The sequence below is a fragment of the Gopherus flavomarginatus genome, chromosome 3, assembly GCF_025201925.1.
Source record: "Gopherus flavomarginatus isolate rGopFla2 chromosome 3, rGopFla2.mat.asm, whole genome shotgun sequence".
NCBI lineage: Eukaryota > Metazoa > Chordata > Testudines > Testudinidae > Gopherus > Gopherus flavomarginatus.
This window is the reverse complement of record NC_066619.1, coordinates 273,399,728-273,426,242: the sequence shown is the minus strand read 5'-3', so window position 1 is coordinate 273,426,242 and position 26,515 is coordinate 273,399,728. Positions and strand designations below refer to the sequence as shown.

General features: G+C 47.0%; 1 protein-coding gene across 1 annotated transcript in view; it reads right to left on the bottom strand.

The window, feature by feature from the left end:
• Nucleotides 1-26,150, bottom strand: part of RPIA (ribose 5-phosphate isomerase A) — a 33,627-nt gene extending 7,477 nt beyond the window's left edge. The window contains exons 1-8 of the mRNA XM_050943451.1: nt 25,955-26,150; nt 18,828-18,888; nt 16,413-16,468; nt 11,480-11,539; nt 6,057-6,121; nt 5,227-5,295; nt 2,844-2,985; nt 861-960 (exon numbers count right to left, since the gene is read on the bottom strand). Coding sequence (XP_050799408.1) covers nt 861-960; nt 2,844-2,985; nt 5,227-5,295; nt 6,057-6,121; nt 11,480-11,539; nt 16,413-16,468; nt 18,828-18,888; nt 25,955-26,149 — 748 coding nt within the window. The 5' untranslated portion in view covers nt 26,150. The remainder of the gene's footprint in view (nt 1-860; nt 961-2,843; nt 2,986-5,226; nt 5,296-6,056; nt 6,122-11,479; nt 11,540-16,412; nt 16,469-18,827; nt 18,889-25,954) is intronic.
• Between the last annotated feature and the right edge of the window lie 365 nt (nt 26,151-26,515).

Sequence of the window (26,515 nt, the reverse complement as noted above, 5' to 3'; positions counted from 1 at the left end):
ACTGGACCACTGGAACTACCCTGGTGAAGTCAGAGCCCTACTGCATGCGTGCAGAAAGGCCCTTGTAGGGGCACAAGTCACGCCAACTCTCAATGGGGCTTCGATGCTTTTGAAAAATCCCATCCCAAGAGTCCATCAACGTTGCGATGAGGAGCTCCTACCTGAAGCAGCACAAAGAGCATTCAAAAAAGATTAGGATCTAGTTCTCCTAAAGAAGTTACAGCGCTGTAAAGTCATTGGGATCAATGGACACCAATGTAACTGACATCTGATCACTCCAGATACTCAAGCATTTGCTACCTTTAAGCATGTGAGTAGCACCGTGGTATTTCCACGTTTAATATTAGACAAGAGTTTATGTATCTCACTGAATTAGGATTTTAGGACTCATCTGGACTAGAAAGTTTTGCTGTTTTAATTATATTGGGATAGTTAAAGTGACAAAAACCCATTCAGGGTGTACACAGTTTTACACTAGGATAAGCACTCTTATGCCATGATAACGTATTCCAATTCAGGAAGCAAAATATACCACCCCTAACCAAAAGAGTTATACCAGTATAGCTTCATGGACTCATAGATTCTAAGGCCAGAAGGGAACATTGTGATCATCTTGACTGACCTCCTGCATTACACTGGCCAAAGAACTTCCCCTAAGTAATTCCTAGAACAGATCTTTAAAAAAAGAAAATAAAAAAGAAAATAAACACCCGATCTTCATTTCTAAATTGTCAGCGATGGAGAGTCCACCACGACCCTTGATACATTGTTCCAATGGTTTATTACTCACACTGTTAACAACTGACGCCTTATTTCCAGTGTAGACCAGAACTCAGTAATTTTTTAATCTGAGAGATTACCTGGTATCATTTTTATAGCTGTGTTTACTTCGTTCCACTTGTGGACCTTGTCAAACTTCCAGTCCAATATGAAATTCCCATTGTCTGTCACCACGGGACCCTAGGCAAAAAGATGTGCTGTTAACTACCTTGCAAAAAACTTTTTTTTTTTAAACACTCAGGCACAAAGTTGGCTACCCTCACAGTTTCCCATTAGAAATAAATGTTTCAAACAGAACATTTAAAATAAAGAAAATCGCTGTTATTCAACTGTCACTGTCCCACTCATTGTTTTGCACCAGGTGGGGAGGACGACAACAACAAAAAACACACACACAGCTATACACTTTACATCAAAGCATGTGGGGCTGTGGACTATGGAAAGCACCTAGACACCTTGGTGAATGTGGGACTAAAAACATATGTACTTGTGAGATGAACCTACTCCCAGTGTTGTCAATGGCAAAATTCCTACTGGCTTCAGCAGTGCAAGGATAAAACGCTATTACACAGTGTTTAGTCATATTCTACACAGAGGCTGGAAGAGACAGCCCTTAATTAACCAATTTAAGCATGATAAGGGGATGCTTTTCATAGAGTCAGTACCCTAAAAGAGTCTGTCCTAGGCTGTAAGAACAGCTTCAATGCAAAACACAACCACTAATAATAATACTTATACCAAAAGATACTAATGGTGACCATAAGAGGAGTCTTGGAGCCAAGGATAATCCCTTTATTAAGGCCAACAGACATGCCCAGTACTTTCTCAGGCTCTACAGAAAGAGCAAACAAGTCCCTTCACATAGTAAAAACAGCGAGGGGCTGCTGCACTAGACCTCATGACACATCAGGGCTAATCCTTGTGGAGGGGTTGCCCTGTTTGCAAACATGGGTGCTAGCGTATTGGTTTGCCGGAGAAGTGCGATCCTCAGAGGAAGACGAGGGACAGATCTTCTTGGGCACAGAGCTCTTTGGAGCAGCTGACTTGGCCATTCTGAAGGACACCACCTGTTGCTGCGTTCAGGGCAACAGGACTTTATTTACAAGAAATGTCCACAAACAAGATGACTTCAGGAACAGACCTGACTCATCTCAGAATTTCTCATCCTAATGGAAACAAGCCTGCAAGGCACCAAATACTGATGAACCGATCACGTAAAATGGGAAACAATACATGATATTAAACACTATATTGCTCTTTTAATCCTCACCCACTAATACTCATAAAGCACCTGTTAAGTAGGCAAGTATTTTACAAATGAAGAAAGAGAGGACCGAAAAAGATAGGCGATATTCCCAGAGTTGCACAGTTGAGTCAATGGTAGACCCTAGGAGTTTGGCACAGATCAAGGCTTAAATTCAGCTGGAGACATCCAGAGCAGAGCTGGTAAATATTTTCGAGCCCACAGGAGCCCTGGTGCACCCACGGAGAGACTGAAGCCTTAAGTCACCCGCCCGGGGAGCTAAAGCTCCGACACACACACCCTACCTGTTCTCTAAGTTAGTTCAGGTCTGCTTTTTTGAAGTCAAATGTCCTTATTCTGCTGCTCTCACTCCTTTCTTTCCTTAGAATCTTGAAATCTATCACTTCAAGATCACTTTCATCCAACTGGCCTGGAACCTTCAGATTCACAACTCATTCCTCCATTAGTCAGAATCAAGTCTAAAATGGCTGGGCCCACTTACGCCACTTTCTGAAACAAAATTTTGCCCCCAATATATTCCAGAAATGTATGGAGCATACACTGTGTTTTGCTATCTCACTTGAGACACTGTAAAAAAGGCCGGAGTTTCAGAAGGGGATGCTCCGCAAGTAGATGCCCAAAGTCACTAGCCACTTTTGAAAATTTAAGCCAAGAGGTTTTTGTTCTTTTATAAATATTCAAAAGCACAAACTATATATTCGCACACACATTATCCGTCACATTTCTCTGTTTTGCCATACGCCACGCACACTCATGTGGGGGGGAGCAGCCTTCTTCAGAGACCTTTGATCATACTGACCGCTTTCCGAACAGCCATCCTCAGCTCAGCAACGCCTCCAAACTTCCTGGTCACTGCTCTGATCACTGGGACATAAGCCATTGGGATGACTTCAATGGGGATTCCTTTCTTCCATTGGTCCCCAAGGTTCTTAGAATTTTTTCTACAGGAAATTGGTTTTAAACAGGATTAATATTAATATTACAGCACCTAAAATATAATAAAATAATAATGATACATTACATAACAATACACAATACAATAAATAATAATACACTCACATATAAAGCCCAAAAGAGCATAACATCCAAGTCCTTTAAAGGGAAATTCAGAGGAGCAGCAGAAAGCCTAGAGCTCCATTCAAATCCTCCTTAAGCCTTTTTTGAGACAGATTCATAGATCTTAAGGCCACATAGGATCATCTAGCTTGACCTGCTGTATAGCACAGGCCACAGGATTTCATCCAATTACCACCCAGACACTTGTGCAGAAAGACTGCAGGCTAATTTTCTATTATCCTACAGATGTAAGCAGAGGGGGAAGTTAGCCCAAGAGCAGATGACGATGCCCAGCCAAGCTGGAAAGATGGCCAGGCACAGGGCCGGCTTTAGGAAGTGCGGGGCCCAATCTGAACATTTTCGGTGGGGCCCTGGCAGGGACGACTTAAAAAAAAAAAATTGGAAAAAAAAGCCTTTCATTTCTTTCACGTATTATTTACTTTCCATAACTATATGAATAATAAAATTATATATTATATACATTGCATCATATATGCTGTTGATTGGCTATTAATGACCGCCATTTCACATGTGTGGGTCCCCGCCACTCCCTGGGGGTGTGTACATGTGTTGGTCCCAGCTGCTCCCTGCCCCCCTCATTGAAGCAGGTGTGCAAGGTTACTGCCCCGGAAACTGCAGGGCAGCAGTGGACATGGGGCTGGCTGGAGGCAGGGCAGGGGCTGACTGGAGGTAGGGTCTGGCTGCAGGCAGGGCAAGGGGTGTGGGGCGGGCTGGCTTCAGGCAGGGCCGCAGGGGGGTGCAGCAGGGGTTTGCAGGTCTGTAGATAGCGGAGTGTGGAACTGGCTGGCTTCAAGCAGTGGGGTGCAGCAGGGGTTGACTGGAAACAGGGCAGAGGGTGCGGGCTGGGCACGGTGTGCAGGGCTGGTGTGGGCAGCAGTGTGTGTGGGGCTGACTGGCTTTGGGCAGGGCTGCAGGGGTGTGTGGCAGGGGTTGGCTGGAGACAGAACAAGGGGTTTGGCAGGGGCTGGCTGTGGGTACGGGGTGCAGAGCTGGCTGCAGGCAGGGGGGGCCAGACTGGTGTCAGCAGGTCAGGGGGTGCAGCAGAGGCAGCTGGAACCTCAGCCCTTTAAGTAGCCCCCAAACCTCCTTCTACCCCGCCCCGGACCTTTTAAATAGCCGCGGGAGCGCTGGGGAATGCATGGGGGAGGCAGGGCTCCGGTGGCTGTTTAAAGGACCGGGGTGGCAAAGGCAGCTGGAGCCCCGGGCCCTTTAAATAGCCCCCGGAACCCCTCACTGCCCCAGGGCTCTGGGGGCTATTTAAAGGGCCCAGAGCTCCAGCAGGGGTCGCGGGGTTTGCCACGCTCTGGCCGGAGCTCCAGCCGGGGTCGCGGGGCTTGCCGCGCTTCAGCCGGAGCCGCCAGTCTTGCCGCACTCTGGCTGGAGCGTGGCAAGCCCCGCGGCCTCGCTCTCCCGGCCGGAGAGCGGCAAAGCCCCGACGCCCCGCTCTCCCAGCCAGAGCGCAGCAAGCCCCGCCGCTCCGTGACCCTGGCTGGAGCCCCGGCCGGAGCGCAGCAAGCCCCGCTGCCCCGCGACCCTGGCTGGAGCCCCAGCCGGAGCGCGGCAAGCCCCGCCGCCCCGGCTGGAGCTCTAGCTGGGAGAGTGGGGCCGCGCCGCGCTCCCGCCGGCGCTTCACTCAAAGGAGCGGGACCATGGAAGACCCCAGAGCAGACTGCAGCCGGGGACCGGTGTAAGTTAAAAAAAAAAAATTAAAAAGGTGCCTAAGGTGCGGGGCCCTCTTAGGCGCGGGGCCCAATTCCCCGGAATCGGTCGAATCGGCCTAAAGCCGGCCTTGGCCAGGCAGCTGGGTGCACTCACTCCCAAAGACATGGATACAGAAAAATTCTGAAGCGAGCACATTTTGCAATTTGGGAACTCTGGGGTTTTGCAAATTAAAAAAAAGTCAAATTCAATTCATGAGGTGTCAGTAGAGCTGGGCTTACTTAGGCCTGGTCCTGCTCCCATTGACATGCAGGGCCAAGCGTTCACTGACAGCGCTGGAAGCAAAATAATGCGCTCACTCAGTGAACGAACTCACATATTTAGCTATGGCTGAATTTGACCCTCTGTCTCTACCTTGTGGGAATGAAGTACAGTACATATTTTACCTGTAGTCGGCAACAACAATGAAGCATTTTGCATAGCCTGCAACTATCTTTTCCTGTGTCAAGCACCCTCTGTGAAGAAAATTAAGTAAACACATTAAACTGGCCTTGTTATGCTTGGGTGGACCCAAAGGATGACAGTATCCCTCACATTCTCCCCACTCATTCTGGAGGTTGTTTCACCCCCTCCCACTTCTTAGAAACCTAATGTAAATTAGTGCTTGTGAAAGGTACCAGACCGATAGCCATGGTCACTGGGGAGATGGCAATCAGCCAAGCATACTAACAAGCAATGTCTCTGCCCAAAGGGGACTTAGCACAGAAATCCAGGACATGAAGACTGCTCTCTTTCAACCTCTACAGGTGGTCCAGTCAGGCCCAGGGTGAGGCACAGTGACGGACGGGCCAATATTACTATACCTGCTGTGCGGATACCCAGGGTTGTCAGTGTGACACCCTTCAAAGAACTGAATTCACATAGAATCCCAAGAACACAAATCTGCTCCTGACTGATCTGCGTGAAAGGATTAAGAAGTCCCCACGAACTTTAGCCATGCCCCAAAGCAATCACGGCTTGTATCACTAGATGGCGATGTTGCTCCTACTCTCACCCCTTACTCCCTTTTGGATACTGGATTATAAAGTCTTTGGGTCAGGGATTGTCTCTTACTAAGTTTTTAGACAGCACTACACACAGTGGGGCCCCGATTTCAATTTAGCCCTCTCTATACTATCATAACACAAACATTTCTAACAACACAAGTAGTTTAATCTATTTGTTTAAGCCTGGCTGCAGCATTGCAGCCGGTAAGCAGATACAAAGCACTGCTTACCCACCACCTTTGATAAGGCTGAGGTCAGAGTCCACTTCGTCAGCTCCGTCAATGGCGACATCGAGCTGTGGGAAAAGAAAATATGGCTTGGAAACCTTGGGAAACAAATGTGCTTGTCATGAAAACTGTCATGAAGCAGGCACCTGCTGTTTGCACAGCTGCACTCAGCCCCACAACTCATGCATCCACTAGGAGCTACCCACACCTTACTGCACAGAAAAGTATCCTAATGCCAACAGGAGGTCCGAAACTACATGGACAGTCTAGCCAACACCAAACTGAACCCAAAACACTGTTGGAAACCATCACTGATTTCTAGATGGCTTCCTGAGTACGCTGAAAACTAGCTCTGGGTAGACTCAAGGCCAGATGGCTCAATACAAGTCTCTCTTGAAAACAACTGCACACAAATACACAGCCACAGCTAAACAGCAGGCAGCCAGCAACTCCAGTTGTAACCTACCACACCACAGCAAGCTGCTGATCTGGTCTAGTCTTGTTACACAAGTAGGGACAGTATGTGAACGGGAAACTCCCAGAGAAAATGCAGGTCCTGTAGGAAGTGGTGGCGGTGGTGGGGGAGGCCTGGTCTACACTACGCATTTAAACCGATTTTAGCAGCGTTAAACCGATTTAACGCCGCACCCGTCCACACTATGAGGCCCTTTATAGTGATATAAAGGGCTCTTTAAATCAGTTTCTGTACTCCTCCCCGAGAGGAGTAGTGCTAAAATCGGTATTACCATATTGGATTAGGGTTAGTGTGGCCGCAAATCGACAGTATTGGCCTCCGGGTGGTATCCCACAGTGCACCACTGTGACCGCTCTGGACAGCAATCTGAACTCGGATGCACTGGCCAGGTAGACAGGAAAAGCCTCGTAAATTTTTGAATTTCATTTCCTGTTTGGCCAGCGTGGAGCTCTGATCAGCACAGGTGACCATGCAGAGCTCATCAGCACAGGTAGCAATGCAGTCTCCTGAGAATCAAAAAAGAGCTCCAGCATGGACTGCACGGGAGGTACCGGATCTGATCGCTATATGGGGAGAGGATTCAGTGCTAACAGAACTCCGTTCCAAAAGACAAAATGAAAAAACATTTGAAAAAATTTCCAAGGCCATGATGGAAAAAGGCCACACCAGGGACTCAGTGCAGTGCAGAGTGAAAGTGAAGGAGCTCAGACAAGCCTACCAGAAAATCAAAGCAGCAAACAGAAGGTCCGAGTCAGGGCCAAAAACATGCCGCTTCTACACTGAGCTGCATGCAATTCTAGGGGGCTGCGCCACCACTACCCCACCCTTGTCTGTGGATTCTGAGGTGGGGGTTGTAATCTCAACCATGGCTGAGGATTCTGCGGAGGGGGAAGATGAGGAGGAGGAGGAGGAAGAGGAGGATGACCTTGCAGAGCACACACAGCACTCCATTAGCCCCAATAGCCAGGAGCTTTTTGTGATCCAGACGGAATTTCCCTCCCAGCCCTCCCAAGCCACTAGCCCAGACAGTGAAGCCATGGAAGCGACCTCTGGTGAGTGTACCTTTGTAAATATAAAACATGGTTTAAAAGCAAGCGTTTTTTAATGATTGATTTGCCATGAGGGCTTGGGATGCATTCGTGGCCAGTAAAGTTACTGGAAAAGTTTGTTAACGTGTCTGGGGATGAAGCGGAAATCCTCCAGGGACATCTCCATGAAGAGCTCCTGGAGGTACTCCAAAAGCCTTTGCAGAAGGTTTCTGGGCAAGGCAGCCTTATTCCGTCCACCTTGGTAGGACACTTTACCATGCCATGCATGTAGCAAGTAATCGGGTATCATTGCATGACAAAGCATAGCTGCGTATGGTCCCAGTGATTGCTGGCATTCAAGAAACATCCGTTCTTTATCTTGCTGTATTATCCTCAGGAGAGTGATATCGTTCATGGTAACCTGGTTGAAATTCAGGAATTTAAGTAAGGGGACAGAGATGGCCATTCCTACTGGGCTGTTTGCCTGTTGCTTAAAAGAAATCCTTCCTTGCATGTAGCCAAGCAGGGGGAGGGAAATAGCGCTGAGCTTTTTCGCGTTTGGCTATCAGGGATCTTCCCTGATACCAGCCACGTGGTGGGGGGAGGGGTAAAGCGATCATCCCACAGAATTGGAGGGGGGGGCTGGCTCCTGCTGCTGCAAGTTAACAGGAAAGAAGCATCACTGAATGGGATTTGCTTGGTTTTTGGGAAAGGAGGGTATTGTGTATATGAATGCTGCAGAAGCCAAAAGACAATGGCTTACCATGGCCGCATGCAAGCTGAATTCTGCTGCCTGGGCCTGCGTCTGTGAGATCTGTAACACCAGAGCCGCAGGCACTCAATATTAAGATGCAAAATGCAACCTTGTAGTGAAATCACATGTGCTATGTAAGGTGAATAGTGTTGTTCACTGTATAACCATTGTTCTGTAAAATGTATCTTTTTAAATACTTCTCCCTTTTTTCCCTCTCTCATGCAGCTGCACATTTTTCAAGCCTCTCTATTCCATCCCGAAGGCTATCTCAGATAAGGCGGAGGAAAAAGAAGACGCGAGACGAAATGTTCTCAGAAATCATGGAAGCGACCCACAATGAAAGAGCTCATCTGAATGAGTGAAGGGATGCGGTATCAAGTTACAGGAAAGATGCCAGTGAACGTGAGGACAGGAGGGACGCTCGAGATGAGAGGTGGTGCCAGGAAGATCAGAGGTGTAGGCAGGAAGATCAGCAGTGGCGGGATGCAACGCTGGGGCTGCTGCGTGATCAAACTGACATCCTCCGACATCTGGTGGAGCTTCAGGAAGAGCAGTGGGGTCACAGAGTGCCGCTGCAGCCCCTGTTTAACCACCCTCACCACTCACCATGTTCCATATCTTCCTCACCCAGACGTGTAAGAACACGTGGGGGAAGGCTTCGTGCACCCGCCCACTCCACCCCCGTGGATAGCCCAACCAAAAGGCTGTCATTACATTGAAATGTTCTTAGTAGCCTTTTCCTTCCCTCCTATCCTCTTCCCAAACTACACCCGGGATACCTTGTCAGTTCTCTCTCTCTTTTTATAATGACTTTTTAATAAAGAATACATGATTTTTAAACGATAGTGACTTTATTTCCTTAAGCAAGCTGTAACCGAAGGGGGAGGGTGGGTTGCTTACAGGGAATGAGTCAATCAAGGGGGGGGGGAGTTCATCAAGGGGAAACAAACACAAGAGTTACACCATACCCTGGCCCGTGATGCAACTCGTTTTCAAAGCTTCTCTGATGCATACCGCTTCCTGGTGTGCTCTTTTAATCGTCCTGGTGTCTGGCTGCACGTAATCAGCGGCCAGGTGATTTGCCTCAGCCTCCCACCCCGCCATAAAGGTCTCCCCCTTACTCTCACAGAGATTATTATTGCTGCTTGCTGTGTGCTCCACAAAGGGAACATTGGTTTGGCTGAGGTCTGAGTGAGTCAGTAATGTGCGCCAGCGCGCCTTTAAACGGTCAGATGCACATTCTACCACCATCCTGCACTTGCTCAGCCTGTAGTTGAACAGCTCCTGACCACTGTCCAGGCTGCCTGTGTATGGCTTCATGAGCCATGGCATCAAGGGGTAGGCTCGGTTCCCCAGGATAACTACAGGCATTTCAACATCCCCAACTGTTATTTTCTGGTCTGGGAAGTAATTCCCTTGCTGCAGCCGTTTAAACAGAGTAGTGTTCCTGAAGACACGAGCATCATGAACCCTTCCTGGCCATCCCACGTGGATGTTGGTGAAACGTCCCTTGTGATCCACCAGTGCTTGCAGCACCATTGAAAAGTACCCCTTGCGGTTTATGTACTGGGTGCCCTGGTGCTCCGGTGCCAAGATAGGGGTATTGGTTCCATCTATCGCCCCCCCACAGTTAGGGAATCCCATTGCTGCAAAGCCATCCACTATGACCTGCACGTTTCCCAGAGTCACAACCTTTCGTAGCGGCAGCTTAATGATTGCTTTGGCTACTTCCATCACAGCAGCCCCCACAGTAGATTTTCCCACTCCAAATTGATTCCCGACTGACCGGTAGCTGTCTGGCGTTGCAAGCTTCCAGAGGGTTATTGCCACTCGCTTCTCAACTGTGAGGGCTGCTCTCATCTTGGTATTATGGTGTTTTAGGGCAAGGGAAAGCAAGTCACAAAGTTCCATGAAAGTGCCCTTACGCATGCGAAAGTTTTGCAGCCACTGTGAATCGTCCCACACCTGCAAAACTATGCGGTCCCACCAGTCTGTGCTTGTTTCCCGGGCCCAAAATCGGCGTTCAATAGCTAGAACCTGCCCCATTACCAGCAGGATCTCCAAAGTGCAGGGGCCCGCGGTTTGAGAGAATTCTGTGTCCATGTCCTCATCACTCTCGTCGCCACGCTGCTGTAGCCGCCGCCTCCTCCTCCTCCTCGCCTGGCTTTGCAGGTCCCGGTTCAGCATAGCATAGACTGCACAAGAATGCGCAAGGCATTTACAACGTCCATGATTGCAGTATTATCTGAGCAGGGTGCATGCTTGCCATGCTATAGCGTCTGCACAGTTCACCCAGGAAAAAAGGCGCGAAATGGTTGTCTGCTGCTTTCAGGGAGGGAGGGGTGAGGCTGTACCCAGAACCACCTGCGACAATGATTTTTGCCCCATCAGGCACTGGGATCTCAATCCAGAATTCCAAGGGGCGGGAGAGACTGCGGGAACTATGGGATAGCTACAGGATAGCTACCCACAGTGCAACGCTCCAGAAATCGACGCTAGCCTCGAACTATGGATGCACACCGCCGAATTAATGTGCCCAGTGTGGCCGCGTGCACTCGACTTTATACAATCTGCTTTACAAAACCGGTTTATGTAAAATCAGAATAATCCCGTAGTGTAGACGTACCCTCAGCAGCTAGCACTGTTCATTCCAGATCAGTGCTGAACTGACACGCAGCATGGTGCAGGGAGGCTGGACTGCTAAAGGTGCCACCGAACCTTTACCCAGGGAGTGGTTGTTAGCCCCTGAGTCCTGGCCAAATTCATACATGCAATGTCTGGCCCTTCTAGGTTACTTCATTTTGTGTTTGTTCAAGATTAGGGAGTGGATTTAGTGCTCATGAAACCGAGGGGTCAAACAAATCTGACAGAACAAGCTTCCTGCAGCTCAGGTACTGGATCTCCACTCTCACCTGCACATCTTTTAGTCCATACCTGGCTCTCTCCTGAGCACAGACCCTCAGCTGGTTTGTGGTGCTGCATTGAGAGCAAACTAGGACAAACACAACAGGCTCATTTCCACCTGTGCCCTAGCTCACAATCCAAACCTGGGTCCCGAAAGCCGAAAGGGGAGGGCGCTATCTCAACACACTAGCCAGATCCTTTCTGCAGAAGAAGTTATCGATGCTCCACAGATACAGAAGCGATTTCATTTCTACAGTTCCCTTACCTTCGGGTGCCTGTCCAGGTCACTTAGGCTAAGACCATTCTGGAGGATCAACTGACGTGCCTACACAATGAAAACAAGACAAACATTTTGTTGATAATTAAAAGATTCTATAAAAGCTGCACAAACCGCTCAAACTCCTTTTGTTGGTGTCCCAGCTCCAAAGTCTGACCAAAGAGACGGCTTGAGCTCTCCAGTTTCAGCTTCCAAAGGCATCTTTTCCTGCAGCAGGAGCAGGAGAACCAAGTAACAAGGAGAAGTCTCCTTTGCTAGTTAGAGACTGGCATTCTCTAACAACGGGTATTACCGCTGCTTTGAATTACAGTGAGCAGCCTGTACATTAGGATTCCTGGTACCTCCTCTTCCAAGGCACCATCAGTTCCCATTGACATCAGTGTGAGTTACTTAAATCCTACAAGATCGGGAAAACACGAGGCTCCTGGGTTCTACATTTGTCTCTTCCACAAACTAAGCCACTGTGTGATCTTGAATGAGTTACTTTCTCTGTGCTTCAGTTTGCCCTCCCTCTGTGCAATGGGAATAGTAATATTCACCCCACAGAAGTACAGGTAGGTTCAACAGTTGGAAAATGCTTTTTGTAGCTGCATAGAAACTAATTTTTCTTTTAAAAGAGAAATTGGGGAGGGCGGGAAACCAACTTCCTTGACAAAGACTGGGGAAGTCTCCTGATTCTGTCACGCTTTGTCATGAATCTAAGCCCCTCTAACAAAGAGTGGCTTTCTGTCCCCTGTACTGGCTACACTATAAAGAGGTTTAGGAGTCTGCCGCTATCCCTTTAATTCAAGCAGAAGAGGTTGCTACTTACAGACCCAAAGGTTTCAGGTTCAATCCCCATCCAGGGAAGTGTTATAGCAAGTTGCATTACCTGAGCTAAATTCATCCCTAATATAACTTTGGTCAAGTCAAAAGCTCCTGGCACACTTTTGAGTATTGTATAAAACAATGGCAACACCGGGGATGTATCAGCCTCCCTGCAGTTTGAACTATTGCTGACATGTCCTACTATTTAATTTTTGTTCCAAGGTTAAGCTAGTTCTTTAAAGAGTTCCCTGATTTTACTCTCTGTTTACTCAAATCGCTAGTATTACAGTGAGGTTCTCCTTTAAACCTTCCAGGCCATATCCTGAGGAAGCGATAGAGGCAGTGGAGTTCTACTCAAAGTCAATGGAGCTACATCAGCTGAGGACCCGGATCTCTGTATTTGCCATGCATGCAGGTCTCAGGAAATGACAGCGTTTGGGAGTTATTCGCTCCAGTGGGATGGGGAGGCTGGGTTCACAGAGTCATAAGCAAGTGCAGAGTTCTCGTGACCAAGAGATAAAGCAGCAGTAACGATATGGCTCCTGCACATACGTCAAGGATTAGAATGAGACTTTCCCTATAGGTAAACGAAGAAGGTTTCCTAAACGTAGCAAGACAGACATGGAACTGCCCAGCACTTGGAATCTCACTGACACGCAGCCTGCTTTGGCTCTACAACTGCTTTAATTAGGCGGAACCCAGAGCTCTCCTCGGTATTAGATGGAAACCTACAGTTTGTTGCCAAGAAACAGCCCAGTTGCTAGGTTATAACCCCCTGGGTGGCTACTCAGATGATCAGCACATGCACAACTCAAAAGGAAAGGGACACAGATACACAAGGCTTATACACACAGGTTTGGCTCCACTGATTTCGATGGATTTACACCAGTGTTGGGGTGGGTGGGTTTGATTCAGGCCCACTGACACGGATTCTCCTCTGCCTTACACCTCATGCAGTTATGTACACATGGGGGAAGTGGAAGTAAGATGCTGCCACACTCATCTGGTGGTGTTTAGTGCTTACTTTGCATAAAAGTGCCAGGCAAAATCTGTCTCCATGTCTCCAGGTGTCAGACCCCCGAAATGAACAGGCTCCTCAGTATGCACCTAGTTACAAACCTAGTGTCCAGGAACCTATCGAACATTTTTTATTGTTATTTCTACTGTGTAAATCAAACTCCACTGGGGTGAATGGTCATGATCATTTCATAACATATCTGAATTTAACTACACACACAGGGCCAGATTGCCTCCTGTAACAATTCTCCTAGAGTCAATGGATACACACCAGGCATGAATCCCATCCTGCAGGGCTTTATCCTGGCATTTACCCTTATAACTTCCAAAAGCAAAACTCTTCATCTTGAAGGTACAGGGTAGGGGAAACAGGAGTCAGCTTCTCCATCCCTACTTCTCTGTGCTAGATAACTCCTGTACTAACTCCTTAGCCATCCATAGCCAGGAAGCAGAAAGGAGAGTTTTGTATAACTCGTACAACATTTAAAGTAGTGCCTAGAGTCCCCCAACTGAATTTGGGGCCCCATTACATTAGACACTGTATGTACACACAGAAAGAGACACTCCCTGCCCTGAAGAGCTTGCAGTCAAAAGAGACAACACAGACAAGTGTGGGAGGGGAAACTGAGGCACAATGTGGTGAAGTGACTTGCTCAAGATCACACAATCGGTCAGTAGCAGAGCTGGGAATAGAACCCAGGTCTCCTGACTCTCAGTCCAGGGCTCTATTGGCTACACCTCCTTAACATATGCATATTAGTATCTGGGTAACAATGAAAAAGAAAAGCCTATGGTAAAAGACAAGTGAATTGAACTTTGAATATTGTGCAAGTTGAAGGACTACATTAGTGTAACTAGTTGTCACCGAAAACTGTAAAATAATTATCTTGTCTCAGTGCAACCCACATGGTAAGGCCAGCTAAGAATTGCAGCACAACCATGCAAGCCGTACTGTACTCTTCCCATTTTCTCCAGGCAGTCATGTGACACAGCATGCTTTCTCCCATGAGCAGGGTCTGCACTAGATTCAGCTACAACTGTTCAACATGGTTCATGTGGGTAAGCAGAGAGCAATAAGAAAAGTTCCATCACCGATACTGGAACGAACACAGAACTACAGCATGTGTGTCTCCTACAATTCAGAAAGATCTAGCTCCTCACCAATGAAAGGCCAATTTTCCCAACTGTAATGTTCCACCAAAAACCAGGTGCAGCCTCTTACAGCCATGCTTCACACCGGTGCACTGAAGAAGGCTGTACACATTAATTTTCAATTAATTGTCACTGTGAATAACTAATATGGTTGAGGTCAAAAGAAATTTACCCATGTTTCTAGTTAGATCATATACAGGTGGGACAAGCGTCAATGTTACCATTTTAGGGAAATTAAAGAGACAATATCAATTAATAACGTATCAGAGGGGTAGCCGTGTTACTCTGGATCTGTAAAAGTAGCAAAGAATCCTGTGGCACCTTATAGACTAACAGACGTTTTGGAGCATGAGCTTTCGTGGGTGACATGCATCTGAGGAAGTGGGTATTCACCCACGAAAGCTCATGCTCCAAAACGTCTGTTAGTCTATAAGGTGCCACAGGATTCTTTGCTATCAATTAATAAAGTCACTTCCCTCTGAATTTTTTTCAAATACATCGTTGCATATAACACCCTAGATCACTCCAAATGAAAGATTACGGAAGATACATTTTTCTTTTTTTTTTTTTTAAATAATTACTTTGTGCTTTTGGCAGCATTTTGTGTAAAGAGTTTATATTTCACTCTTTCAATGAACATTATTATTAATTATTTGTATTACAGTAGCATGATTGTGTCCCCACTCTTGCTAGGCACTGAATGTGACCCATCTTGCAACGATGATGAGTATTGGTAAATTCCAAGCTTTCAATAGAGATCTCACATGCTACATTTTATGGATAAATACTATGAAAAGAGGGTATTATGCATAATGAGTTTATCAGATCTCAGACAGGAGTTTCTCATAACAAACAGTGAACCCTTTGCTAGCTGGCACCAATGGGTCTCTGTGTCACACCGAACACACACATAGCAGAAGAGTGCCCCTGCCCCAAAGAGCTTGCGAGAGTGGGAAGGAAAACAGAGGCAACAAGAGGTGCAGTAACTTGAGCATGGTCTCGGAGCAGGTCAGTGGCAGAACCAGGAACAGAACCTGAGTCTCCTGACTTCCAGTCCAGTGACCTATCCACTGGGCCACACTGCCTCTGCGCATGGTCTGTTGCCCTTCCTGTCTCATGTACTTGCCTGATGACATCACTCTCGTGCCATGTTCTAAAGGGGAAGCACACCGTGGAAGAACATGCCTGTGTATTCTCATTTCGTTATTAAGGAAAGGGAGGCACAGAGCAATGAACACGATTTGACTAAAGTCACACAGGAACTCCGTGGCAGAATCAGGAACAGAACACAGTTCTCCTGACATCCAGTCCCAGTGCTTCCACAAGACCTTTCTTCCTCTCTCCGAAAACATCTCACAGCTCTACAGCTAAGCTGGTATAAAGCATGTTCCCATAAAAAGTTGCACAGCAAGGGACAGATTAAGCTGATTTCTTTTCAGGAGCTCCATGTGCAAGCCAGCTATGTGTACTTCCATATCCTCTTGTGCATGTGATCCCACCCGTGCCGCTCAAATGTTACCTCTTCCAGAGCCTGATGCAAAGCCCAGCTAATTCAGGGGGAGTCTTTCCAATGGGTTTTGGATCAAGCCTCTAATTCAACACAATTCATAGCTTTTCTCTACAGCCGGAGCCATGGAGCGAGCCATATGGTAACTCAGACATCACGCATGTTGTCTGAAACTCAACACCATAAGCTTCTCAAAAGATGCATGGGTTTGTTGTGAATCTCAACTCAGGGCAATGACTATCCACCACCCCACTTCAAGTCCTGGCCATGAATCTGCACTGTAACCTAGCAAAGTTCTCCTTTAACTAACTGAGGCTTTGGGCAGATTTACAGTACCAGCTAATTCAGAAACTGCCCAAGAGTTTCCATAGAGTGATAGAATGTAACCCCAAGTGTCTTCACCATAAGAAAAGGCCCCAGAGGGGAGAATATTTTTACCTGAAAAGATGTTGGGATGCAGACAATATTCAGATTCTCCTGTTTAACTCTCTCAGCTGTAGGAAGAAGCAGAAGCATTAGTTTGCTCAGCGAACAATAGAGCTAGAGAAAAGTGAAACAAGTTTAACTTTAAGAAACTTTAGTTCAAACAGCCTCTTCGAAACATTCCAGTTACTTGGGCTTACCTGTATTTGCAAAGAAGAGTCAGGCACAAACTACAAACAAGTGTCATCCTGTGCTGGATAAACTGTAGCTTCTGTTGACAATCATGTTTAAACAACTTCTCTGGGTCAGCCTATGATGAAAAGGCTAATGACCCATCTCATATCGGAGCAGTAGAGCAAGCAAGAATTTTGCTCAGTCAGTAAAGAATAATTCATCACCTAGGGAATTAAATCCTATATTATACACATTTTACTGCACTCCTTGTAAACAAGAGAGCTTTAGGTGAATAATAGCAGCTGTCAAAGTTTTTGCTGCCTCAGGGCCTCATATTATGTATAATTAAATGCATTTAAATATATGGTAGGGGAATGACTAATGGAGCAAAATCCAGTATTTCCATTAAAAGAATTAAATGTTTCCTTCCTGAAAGGATGAACATCTATTATTAAGATAATAGATGGTATTATGGACATATTAAGATAATTCCCTAATAAAATTTTTCACAAAATGCTGATTCAAATTTGGGCAAATCCAACAGCCTGACTGTGTGAACATGGGTAAGTGCTATCTAATGGCAACAGGTGATGCAGGCAAACTCCTCTCCTGTTCTGATCATTCACAAAGCCCGGCTTTAGGCACCCCACTGCTCAAACAGAAGGCCAAGCTCAGCAGTCTTGAAGGCCAACAGTGCTTTATAAATGTATTAATGGCTCAAAGATTTGGTTAGAAGCAGAGCAGCTCTGATATTGAGCCACAAAATCCAGAAGCAGAGCATCCAATTCCTAAAATACCTCACAAGTACTAAAAACTAACACAAACTACGCCCTGGAACCAACAAGATACAAACAATGTACACACGTGAGCATCTTCTCAATCTTAACAGTGACTTTTGCTCTCTCCCATCTTCCATTATCAGTTGTGCTGTTAGGTCTCAATCCTGCAAACAGCACTTGCTCACGTGCATAATCCCACTGAAATTCCAGTCAATAGATAGTGCCACGAATAGTACTGCAAGTCACCAAGGAGCATTCAGAGTCCTGCTGGGCGGAACAGTCCAAACTCTCATTTGGAACAGAGGGGACCTTATGCTGCTGAGCTAAGGAACAAAAACACAAACAGAGCCTGTCCAGCAGTCCCAGTTCCCCATAGTGGGCTGTTCTGTTTTATATGGGAGGCCAATAAGAGACAGCTGATTGTCCATATTTTGTTGCCAAGACGAACTGCATTCTAGAATTAAGCGTGTTGCAGGTCCCTCCCTTCAAGAACAAGGAGCAGACCCAAGCTGACTGACTCAATAAGGTTCTACGGCGATTGATGAGCACATCTGACCTAAGGTTAAAAATGAGCCCTGGCCTCCTGTCCTTTGTTAACCCATAGAACGTTGCTTGTACCACATGCTGCACCTTGGGGAGATGCAGCTGCCTTGGGGAGATGCCCACTTGCTAAAGTGTTACCTGGGATTCTTTCAACCCAAAGCTCTTGTGCTCCGTGCGAGGAAGTGTCAGGAAATAAATCAGGGGAGACACGGCCGTCCGACCGATAGATGGCTGGCACAAACAGGACAACCCTGACACCACCTCGCACAGAGAGAAAGTTACCAAGAGCTTTGGGTTGCAAGAACCCCGGGTAACAAAAGGGTCACATTACTCCAATAGTTCGCCTATACACAGCACTTTATGGGACAAACTCTGCCCTGACTTTCACCCAGTACCATCAATGGAGTTGCAGGACATACAAATTACACCAGGATTTAATGCCACATCTTCAAAGCACCACTGAAACATTAGCCTTCCCGACATCTGAGAGATGAGGGAGTAATGTTACTTCGATTTTACAAATGAGTCAATTGCTGAAGAATGGGCCAGTCCCTTAACCTAAGCCACACTGTGGGTCAGTGGGAGACCTGGAATTAGACCTTTAGCTCCAACCTGAGCACAATTCAGGAGACTGATTTGTCTGGCAACAGCAGCACAGAGCTCAAGTCTAATAAAAGCTACAGACCAACAAACTCATTCATTCTTGGTGACGGCCTTTACAATGAAACTGAGGCACAAGGACTGGGTTTACTTTCTGCCTCAGATCAGATGTGCTGACCGATCCACACACCCAAGGTTTTTAACTGCAAGTCAGCTGTTTATCCAGCAGGTAAGGAGGCAGTACATTTCACTTCTCCAGACCAGCGTTCCAAATTAGCTGGGGCTCCTGGAGCAGAGAATTTTCCTTTGGATGGAACCAACATTATTACCATACCTAGTCGATGGACAACAGGGACAATTGTAGAGCCGCTTCCAATTCCAAGGACTTGGTTATTCTGCAAACCAGAAAGAGAGAGAATGTTTTCATAGTACATTACGGAAGGTTCCAGTACAAGGAGACCACACGTCCCAGTTTGGCTCAGACAGTCCCCCTTTAAAGCTCTGTCCCAGATGTCCCAATTTTTTTGTCAAAACGAGGCATTTGTCCCATTTGCTCTTGCAGCAGGTCTTGGGTGACAAACTCGCAAGAGCAAATGGGACAGATGCCTGTTTTAGCAAAAAGATTGGGCCAGCGGCAATGCCAGGTGGCTCGAGTGGGGCTCGGGCCAGCGGTGATCCAAGCAGCTCGAGCCAGCCCCACATGACGGTGTCCTGTTTTAAGTTGAGGGAAATATGGTCACCCTGCTCCAAAATAATATTTTCTTTGCTTCTGCTATCAGAGTCTGCACAACTCCTGCTCAGTGATTAAAAACTGATACACAAAGTCGCCTTTGCTTACTTCGGACAGGGAAAGAAAAATACAGCTCTACAGTGGGCAGGGAGACCAGCTTGTTTTTATGGTACAAAATGACCAGGAATTCTAAGTAGCATACCAGATACTCTGTATATTTATCTAGGGCCTGATTTTAAAAGGCACTGAACACACACAGCTCCCGTTGGTTTGGATGGAGTTGTGGAGACTTTGCACTTCTGAAACCCAGGCCCATAATGTCTAGGAAAACTAGAAGGCCTGTCCCATTTGGAGCATACAGGAGCCTGACTAATCCTGCAAAGAAGTAGGGAAAGGTCAGCTCCAAAAACATCATAGACCTTTGGATGAAGGGATATAATAGTGTAGATCACAGAGAGGTTAAGGATGCCTAGGAAACACTTCTCACAATACCAGCATTGAAAATCTTTCTGAGGCTTGGGATAAAGGCTCACTCATAAAACGTTTCATTTTAACCCTGGGTTTTTGATGCAGCACCTTCCTTTAAACTAGCATCTCTGTTTGCAAAGCTTGGTTCTGGAGTAGAGCAGTTCTCGGCCTCCTGTAAACATCCAACAGATGTGCCTCTTCTCCCCCACCCACACCAGAGAAAACTAACAGCGCAGCTTCTCTGTCTGCCTAATACTCTGCAGGACAGTTGCAGCCTTCAGAGGTTGCCACAGCAGGAGAGGAAGTTGAAATAACCATTTGATGTTGTGTTTCAAGGAAACCACACAGTGAAATACTGTTGCTGGGAACAATATCGCTTGTAAACAGTACTGCTGCCCAAGCAAGGAAGGCAAGAGCATATACCCTGAAGCAGAATAGCAGGCCACCCTGTCCCTCACATCCAGAAGTCAGATCCTGTCTGCTCTGTAGATAGATACATGGTGTAACTGAGTCCAAGTCCTCCTCCACAATAGCCCCCTGATGCATTTAAAGCAGGATTTTAGTCTTTCAGCATAGATGAGTTTTAACTGCATAGCCCTGGGTTTTCCAGGATGGTAGCCTGGTTCAGGACCATTCAGTCTCATCTACACATTTCTGTATTATACAGTTAGACACACTAGGGGAGGTGGTGGAGTGGATGGGTACTACCATGTTGCAATGGCATTCTCTGCACTGTGGATCCACTTCTTATATTTACCTATCACCTGGGTTTCTAAGTGTTGATGGGACCTAACTGCCTCCCATGCATACTTCTGTGCTGTTCATATAGGAGCAACTTCCTCAGCCAGCACACAAAGCTTCAGTTCACTTGCGGAACTGTGCTAATGCCAGAAAAAGAAACATAAAAAGTTAGCTCAAGATTTTACTACAGTAGACCCTAAGAGGTACAAACGCCTCAGGAATGGAGGTTGTTCGTAACTCTGAACAAAATGTTTATGGTGGTTTTTTCAAAAGTTTACAATTGAATATTGACTTAATAAAGTTTTGAAACTTTACTATGCAGAAGAAAAATGCTGCTTTCCCTTTATTTGTTAGTAGTTTACATTTAATACTACTGTATTGTACTTGCTTTTTTTTTTTGCTTTTTTTTTCTTTGCCTCTGCTGCTGACTGATTGTGTATTTCTGATTCCAAATTAAGTGTGTGGTTGACTGGTCAGTTCATAACTCTAGTGTTCGTAACTCTTGAGGTTCTACTGCATTTGGCCACATTCCCCAAATAAGTTCAGCCACAAGTTGCCACTGCTTGGTCCTTACATATTATCTAATGTACAGTTTAATGTTTCTTAGGCCTGGTCTACACTAAAGTCAGATCAATCCAGCTATGTTGCTCAGAGGTATGAAAAATCCACATGCATAAGTGACACAGCTAAGCCAACCTAACCCTCAGTGCAGAATTCTTCCATCAACCTAGCTACCGCCTCTCAGAGATGGATTAACAAGAGATGGGAGAACCCCTACCATCACTGTAATGAGTATCTACACTCAATCACTACAGCAGCACAGCTGCAACTGTACCGCTGCAGCGTTTCAAGTGTAGATAAACCTTATCCACTGAATTACATATCAAGCAATCTCCTGTGCCTGATGCTTTGACTGGAGTTGAACAGCTCTGGATGGAACTAGCTTGCTTTGGCCAGTGAGAACACTGTTGCAGTGTAAGCCTGATTGAGAAGGAAAAGAGTAAAGCAGATCATAACCCAGAGGGGTTAAGGACTTAACTGGCCCCTTAAGTGACATTGACAAAAAGTTTAACTCTTTAAATCTGGGAGTTCCCACATTATTCCAGCCCACCACCACCAGAGATTCCCCTGCAAAGGGAGTCATGGCAGACAATTACATCTGTATGTTCCCAGTGGTGCCAGCAACATTACAAAAATAGAAGAGACTCAGTCTCCTAAGTTCTGCTCTACTCCTGCTAGGGGGTGGGTCGTGTGAGGCCAACACAGAACGAAGCTGCAATCCTCACAGGGAAGGTCAAGGTCAAGAATAGGAGGAGGAAACAGACAGGGAACTCCAGCCCACCTACAACAATCTAAGTAAGACGAGACATGCATGGTCTTCTCTAGACTAGGGCTATGTCTTCACTGCCCCCCAAAAAGGTGTGCTTTGAAAGCAGGATAACTAATGTGCATTAGCCAAATTGCTGTAAAAGCCCAGCGGAGCCAAGGCACTTGTAGTTTTCACCACAACATAGGTAGGTGAGGTGAACAACTGGTAAGCGTACGGTACAGTGTTAATAGTGAAGACAGAGCATAGTCAAGGTAAGACCTAAGAAAGGAAAAACATGTTGGTCCTAGGACATAAGAGAGAGACGAGGTAGGTGCAGTAATATCTTTTACTGGACCAACTTATGTTGGTGGAAGGGACAAATTTCAAGCTTTACAGAGCACTTCTTCAGTCTGGAGAAAGTAATCAGAGTCTCTCAGCTAAACGTAAGATAGGATAGATCATTAAGCATAAGGGCTCACACACGCTGAATTAGTGGGCAACTGAGGGTTAGCCAACAGTAGGGTGTTTTGGCAGGGTCTGGTGATACTTTGAGTTGGTGTGTCTTGGTCTATGGCGAACTTGCTTCTGATGATGTGCTTGGTGAAAGTGAGGAGTTGTTTGAGGGCCCGAAGAGGGGGTTCATGAAAGATTTCTTTCAGAGTGTAGTCCCCATCAAACATGGTTTGTAAATGTTTGATGAGATCCCATGTGGATTCCAGTGTTAGTTGGTAGGTGACAACTAGGGAGCATGGTCAGCAGGGGTTTTTTTGCTGTACTGAAGCAGGTTCTCTTGGGGTATTTGGGTGGCCACTTCCACGATGCAATCTTCTTCTCTGGTGGAGTTTCCTTGTTTAGCAAAGGCAGTCTTGAGTGTGTTTAGATGTAAATCTGGGACTTCCTCTTCGGAGCAAATTCTGCAGTATCTGAGTGCTTGGCTGCAGATACCAGTTTTTTCTGGTGTGTCTGAGATGGTTGATGGATCTGTGTGGGTAATGTGGCGATTGTGGATTTTCTGTATATACATCTCTACCCCGCTACAACACGGTGCGATATAACACAGGTTAGCGTATAGCACGGTAGCAGCGGGGCTCTGGTGGCACTTTAAAGGGTCTGGGGCTCCGGCTGCTGCAGGGAGCCTCGGGCCCTTTAAATTCCGCTGGAGCTGTACCGCTGCTACTCCGGGGCTGCAGCAACGGGCCTCACTGGCGATTTAAAGGGCCCGGGCTCCCCACAGCAGCTGGAGCTCTTTAAATCACCGCCGGAGCCCTGCCACCGCTACCCTGGGGCTGCGGGGCTCACTGGTGATTTAAAGGGCCTGTGGCTCCGGCTGCTGTGGGGAGCTCCTGGCCCTTTAAATCACCCTTGGAGCCTTGCCGCCCCTACTCCGGGGCTGTGGCAGCAGGGCTCCACTAGTGATTTAATGGATCTGCCGCTCCCCAAATCACCGCCGGAGCCCTGCTGCCCCCACCCCGATATAATGGGTTTCAGCTATAATGCGGTAGGGATTTTTGGCTCCCCACAACCACGTTATAGCAGGGTAGAGGTGTAGTCATTTGCAGGGTTCCACTTTTTAAGTGAATCGTCATGTCCTTGAATTTGATCTTGGTGTGGGAGCGTTCTACAGATAGAGTCGGATGGACAGGTGGTGGTTGTTGAAGTTGTGGTGAAAATCTATGAAGAAGTTTAGGTCATCCATCCAGCCGATTAAAATGATTAAAGGCATGGAACAATTTCCATATAACGAGAGGATAAAAAGACTAGGACTACTGGGGGTGGGGACAGCAGATTAATAGAAGTCTATAAAATCATGAATGTTATGGAGAAAGTGAATAAAGAAATGTTATTTACCCCTTCACATAATGCAACAACAAGAGGTCACCCAGTGAAATTAATAGACAGCCGGTTTAAAACAAACATAAGGATGTACTTTTTCACACACACACAGAACCTGTAGAACTTGTTGCCAGAGATGTTGTGAAGGCCAAAAGTATAACTGAGTTCAAAATAAATTAGATAATTTCATGGAGGATAGGTTCATCAGTGGCTATTAGCCAAGATGGTCACACATGCAACCCCATGATCTGGGTATCCCTAAATCTCTGCTGCCAGAAGCTGGGACTGGACAACAGGGGATGGATCACTTGATAATTGCCTTGTTCTGTTAATTCTTTCTGAAGCACATGGCACCCATCACTATCAGAAGACATGGGCTAGATGGACCATTAGCCTGACTCAGTATGACCCTTCTTATGTTCTTAAATGTGAAGCTGTGGAGGGTAAGGATGAAATGGATGAGTTTAGTGTCATGTATAGAGCGTTTTGGGCGGATTTCCAGGTGCTGCACTCATCTTGTAGGTATCAAGGCAGGCAGCGATGCCATCATGGTGAGGGATGTTGGTGTACAGGGAGGTGATATCCATGGTGGCAAGTGGGGTGTTCTGGAGAGATTGTTACAGTTGTGGCATTCTGGAGGAAGTCAGTAGTGTCTTGGAGGAAGATGGCCCTTTACGCTGCAGCTACGCCATTGTAGGGTAGATACTTCCTCCTATGCAGTTAATCTATTTCTCCGAGAGGCAATAACTAGGTTGATGGAAGAATTCTTCTGTCAGCCTGGCCATGTCTGCACCAGGGATTAGGTCAACCTAACCATGGCACTCAGGACATGAAATTTTTCACAGCCCTGAATGAAGCAGGTATGTCCATCTAATTTTTAAGCATAGACCATGTCCCAGTTATGGATCAGGACTCTTTTGTACAAGTGCTGTATAAACACTAAACAAAAATATGATCTCCGCCACAAAGTGCTGACAAATCTACGGCCCTGATCCTGCAAAACACACATGCTTGATTTTATTAGCATGAGTAGTAATTAAAGCTAAGCACGTGCGTGTTTGCAGGGTCAGGGCGTATGACTAAGTTCTGCAGGGCAAGGACCATCTTTCACTAGGTGTACGTTCAGCGGTTAGCACAACTGGGCTCCTGTCTCAGTTGGGGGCCTCTAGGCACTACTGTAATACGAATAAATAATAATAGGAATGAAGAAGTGTGTTGCTCAGTGTTGGGAGACTAATTAACAGTGACAACTACACTGGCAGCTGCAATGCCCAAAAATACAACTTAAAATGCTCCCCTTAAAATGCTGAGCTCTTCGCTTATGATGTGAAAAGATCAGTGAAAGGGCGAACCCGTGCAATGGCTCCTACCAGTTTATTTACTACTGTTAACAAAAGACTTAAGAAGCAACTCCTACAAAATTAGACAAGGCCACAACCTGTCTTAATTTGCAAGCCAAGTCAGACCATGCATTTTAACCAGCTACAGGGGAAGCCAGAAAAGCCTTGACAGCTTTCCTGAACACAGAACAAATAAACTATTCACATTCTTAACTGTATTCTTTTCCCACTTTAAAAGGATAACACTTAAGTGTTCTATTTTACCAGAATAAAGAGCACAGTCAGTACACGGAAGTCACAACCCCATAACAGCATAGACCGTCACTCCGCAGTTCTGATTTGCTGGAGGATTTTGTTTTCAAACTGATTGAGGCTCAATGTGTTCCAGACAGAACTGTACCAAAAACAGATCTAAAGAAGGTGCTGTTCCTATGTGATCTTCAACAGGTCACTTAGGGAAATTGAGGTGCAGAGCAGTTATCTGTATGTAGAATGTGGGTAATACTTTACTAAGTTACAGAATTGCTGGTCCTGTAACAGACAACTTTTCCATTATTTGCTTGGTATAACTGTCCCCCAGAAAAGGCACAAAACTGAAAGGGTTTTTTGTTGTATGAAGTGTAGCTGCAGTCATGTGGGTCCCAGAATATTAGATAGGGGTTTTGTTAATACCCTTGAAAAGCAATCTAAAAAGAAGGAAAAAATGAACAATGAGGCTTGGCAGCAACCGTGCAGGCACATCTGCTGCAGGCACATGGCCAGAGCTGGATAAAACTATGCCATCCCCCCAAAAGCTGCAAGGGCAGACCCCTATCCTGCAGCGAAATCCCCAACCTCTTTGCCCACATGCATGTGTTAAAACGCATAATTATTTGCACATCCACTTTGACAGGCATGTACGCAAAGCATTTTTGCTTGGGGGCAGGGGTCACTTTTACCCCTCCCGGGGGTGCAGCCCTCCCAGATGAATGGAAGCGGCTGCAAACTCCGGGGCCCGCCCCTTGCGGCGGCGGGGGTGTCTTTCCAGGGGCTCCGCTCACCTTCGCGTGGTTATCCACAGCCGCCCAGGCGGCCACTCTCTTCGCCTCCTCGGACATGTCGCTGCCGCTGCTGAGCTGCCTGCGCGGTGGCAATGGCACGTGCGGAAGGGCCCAGCTCGCCCCACCTCCTGCCCCTGCTCCGCCTGGGGGCAGCGCAGCCAGCAGCGCCCTGGCCAGCAGCCTCCCGCGCCGCATACCGAACCCCGCCCCCGTGGCTGCCCCACGCGCGCGGGAAGCCTGGGAAGGCGCCGAGGGCCAGGCGAGGTGCAACGCCCGGGGGCGGCTGGGAACTATAGTGCCGCCGGCCGCGGCGGTGCAAGGCATGGGGAGCAGGGGGAACTACAGCTCCCACAATGCATCCCGCCAGGCCGGGCTGCCGCCACTCGGGTGCCCCTAGCGGGCTAGCTGGGGAGATGCTCAGTGCAAGCTGGGTGGGGTGGCGGGGAGGGGAGGTCCCCCAGGGTGAACCTTAGGGCGGTGGTAGCTGAAGCCATGCACCAGGGGTGGATGGGAAGAATGTGGTAACCAGATGTCCCGATTTTATAGGGACATTCCCAATTT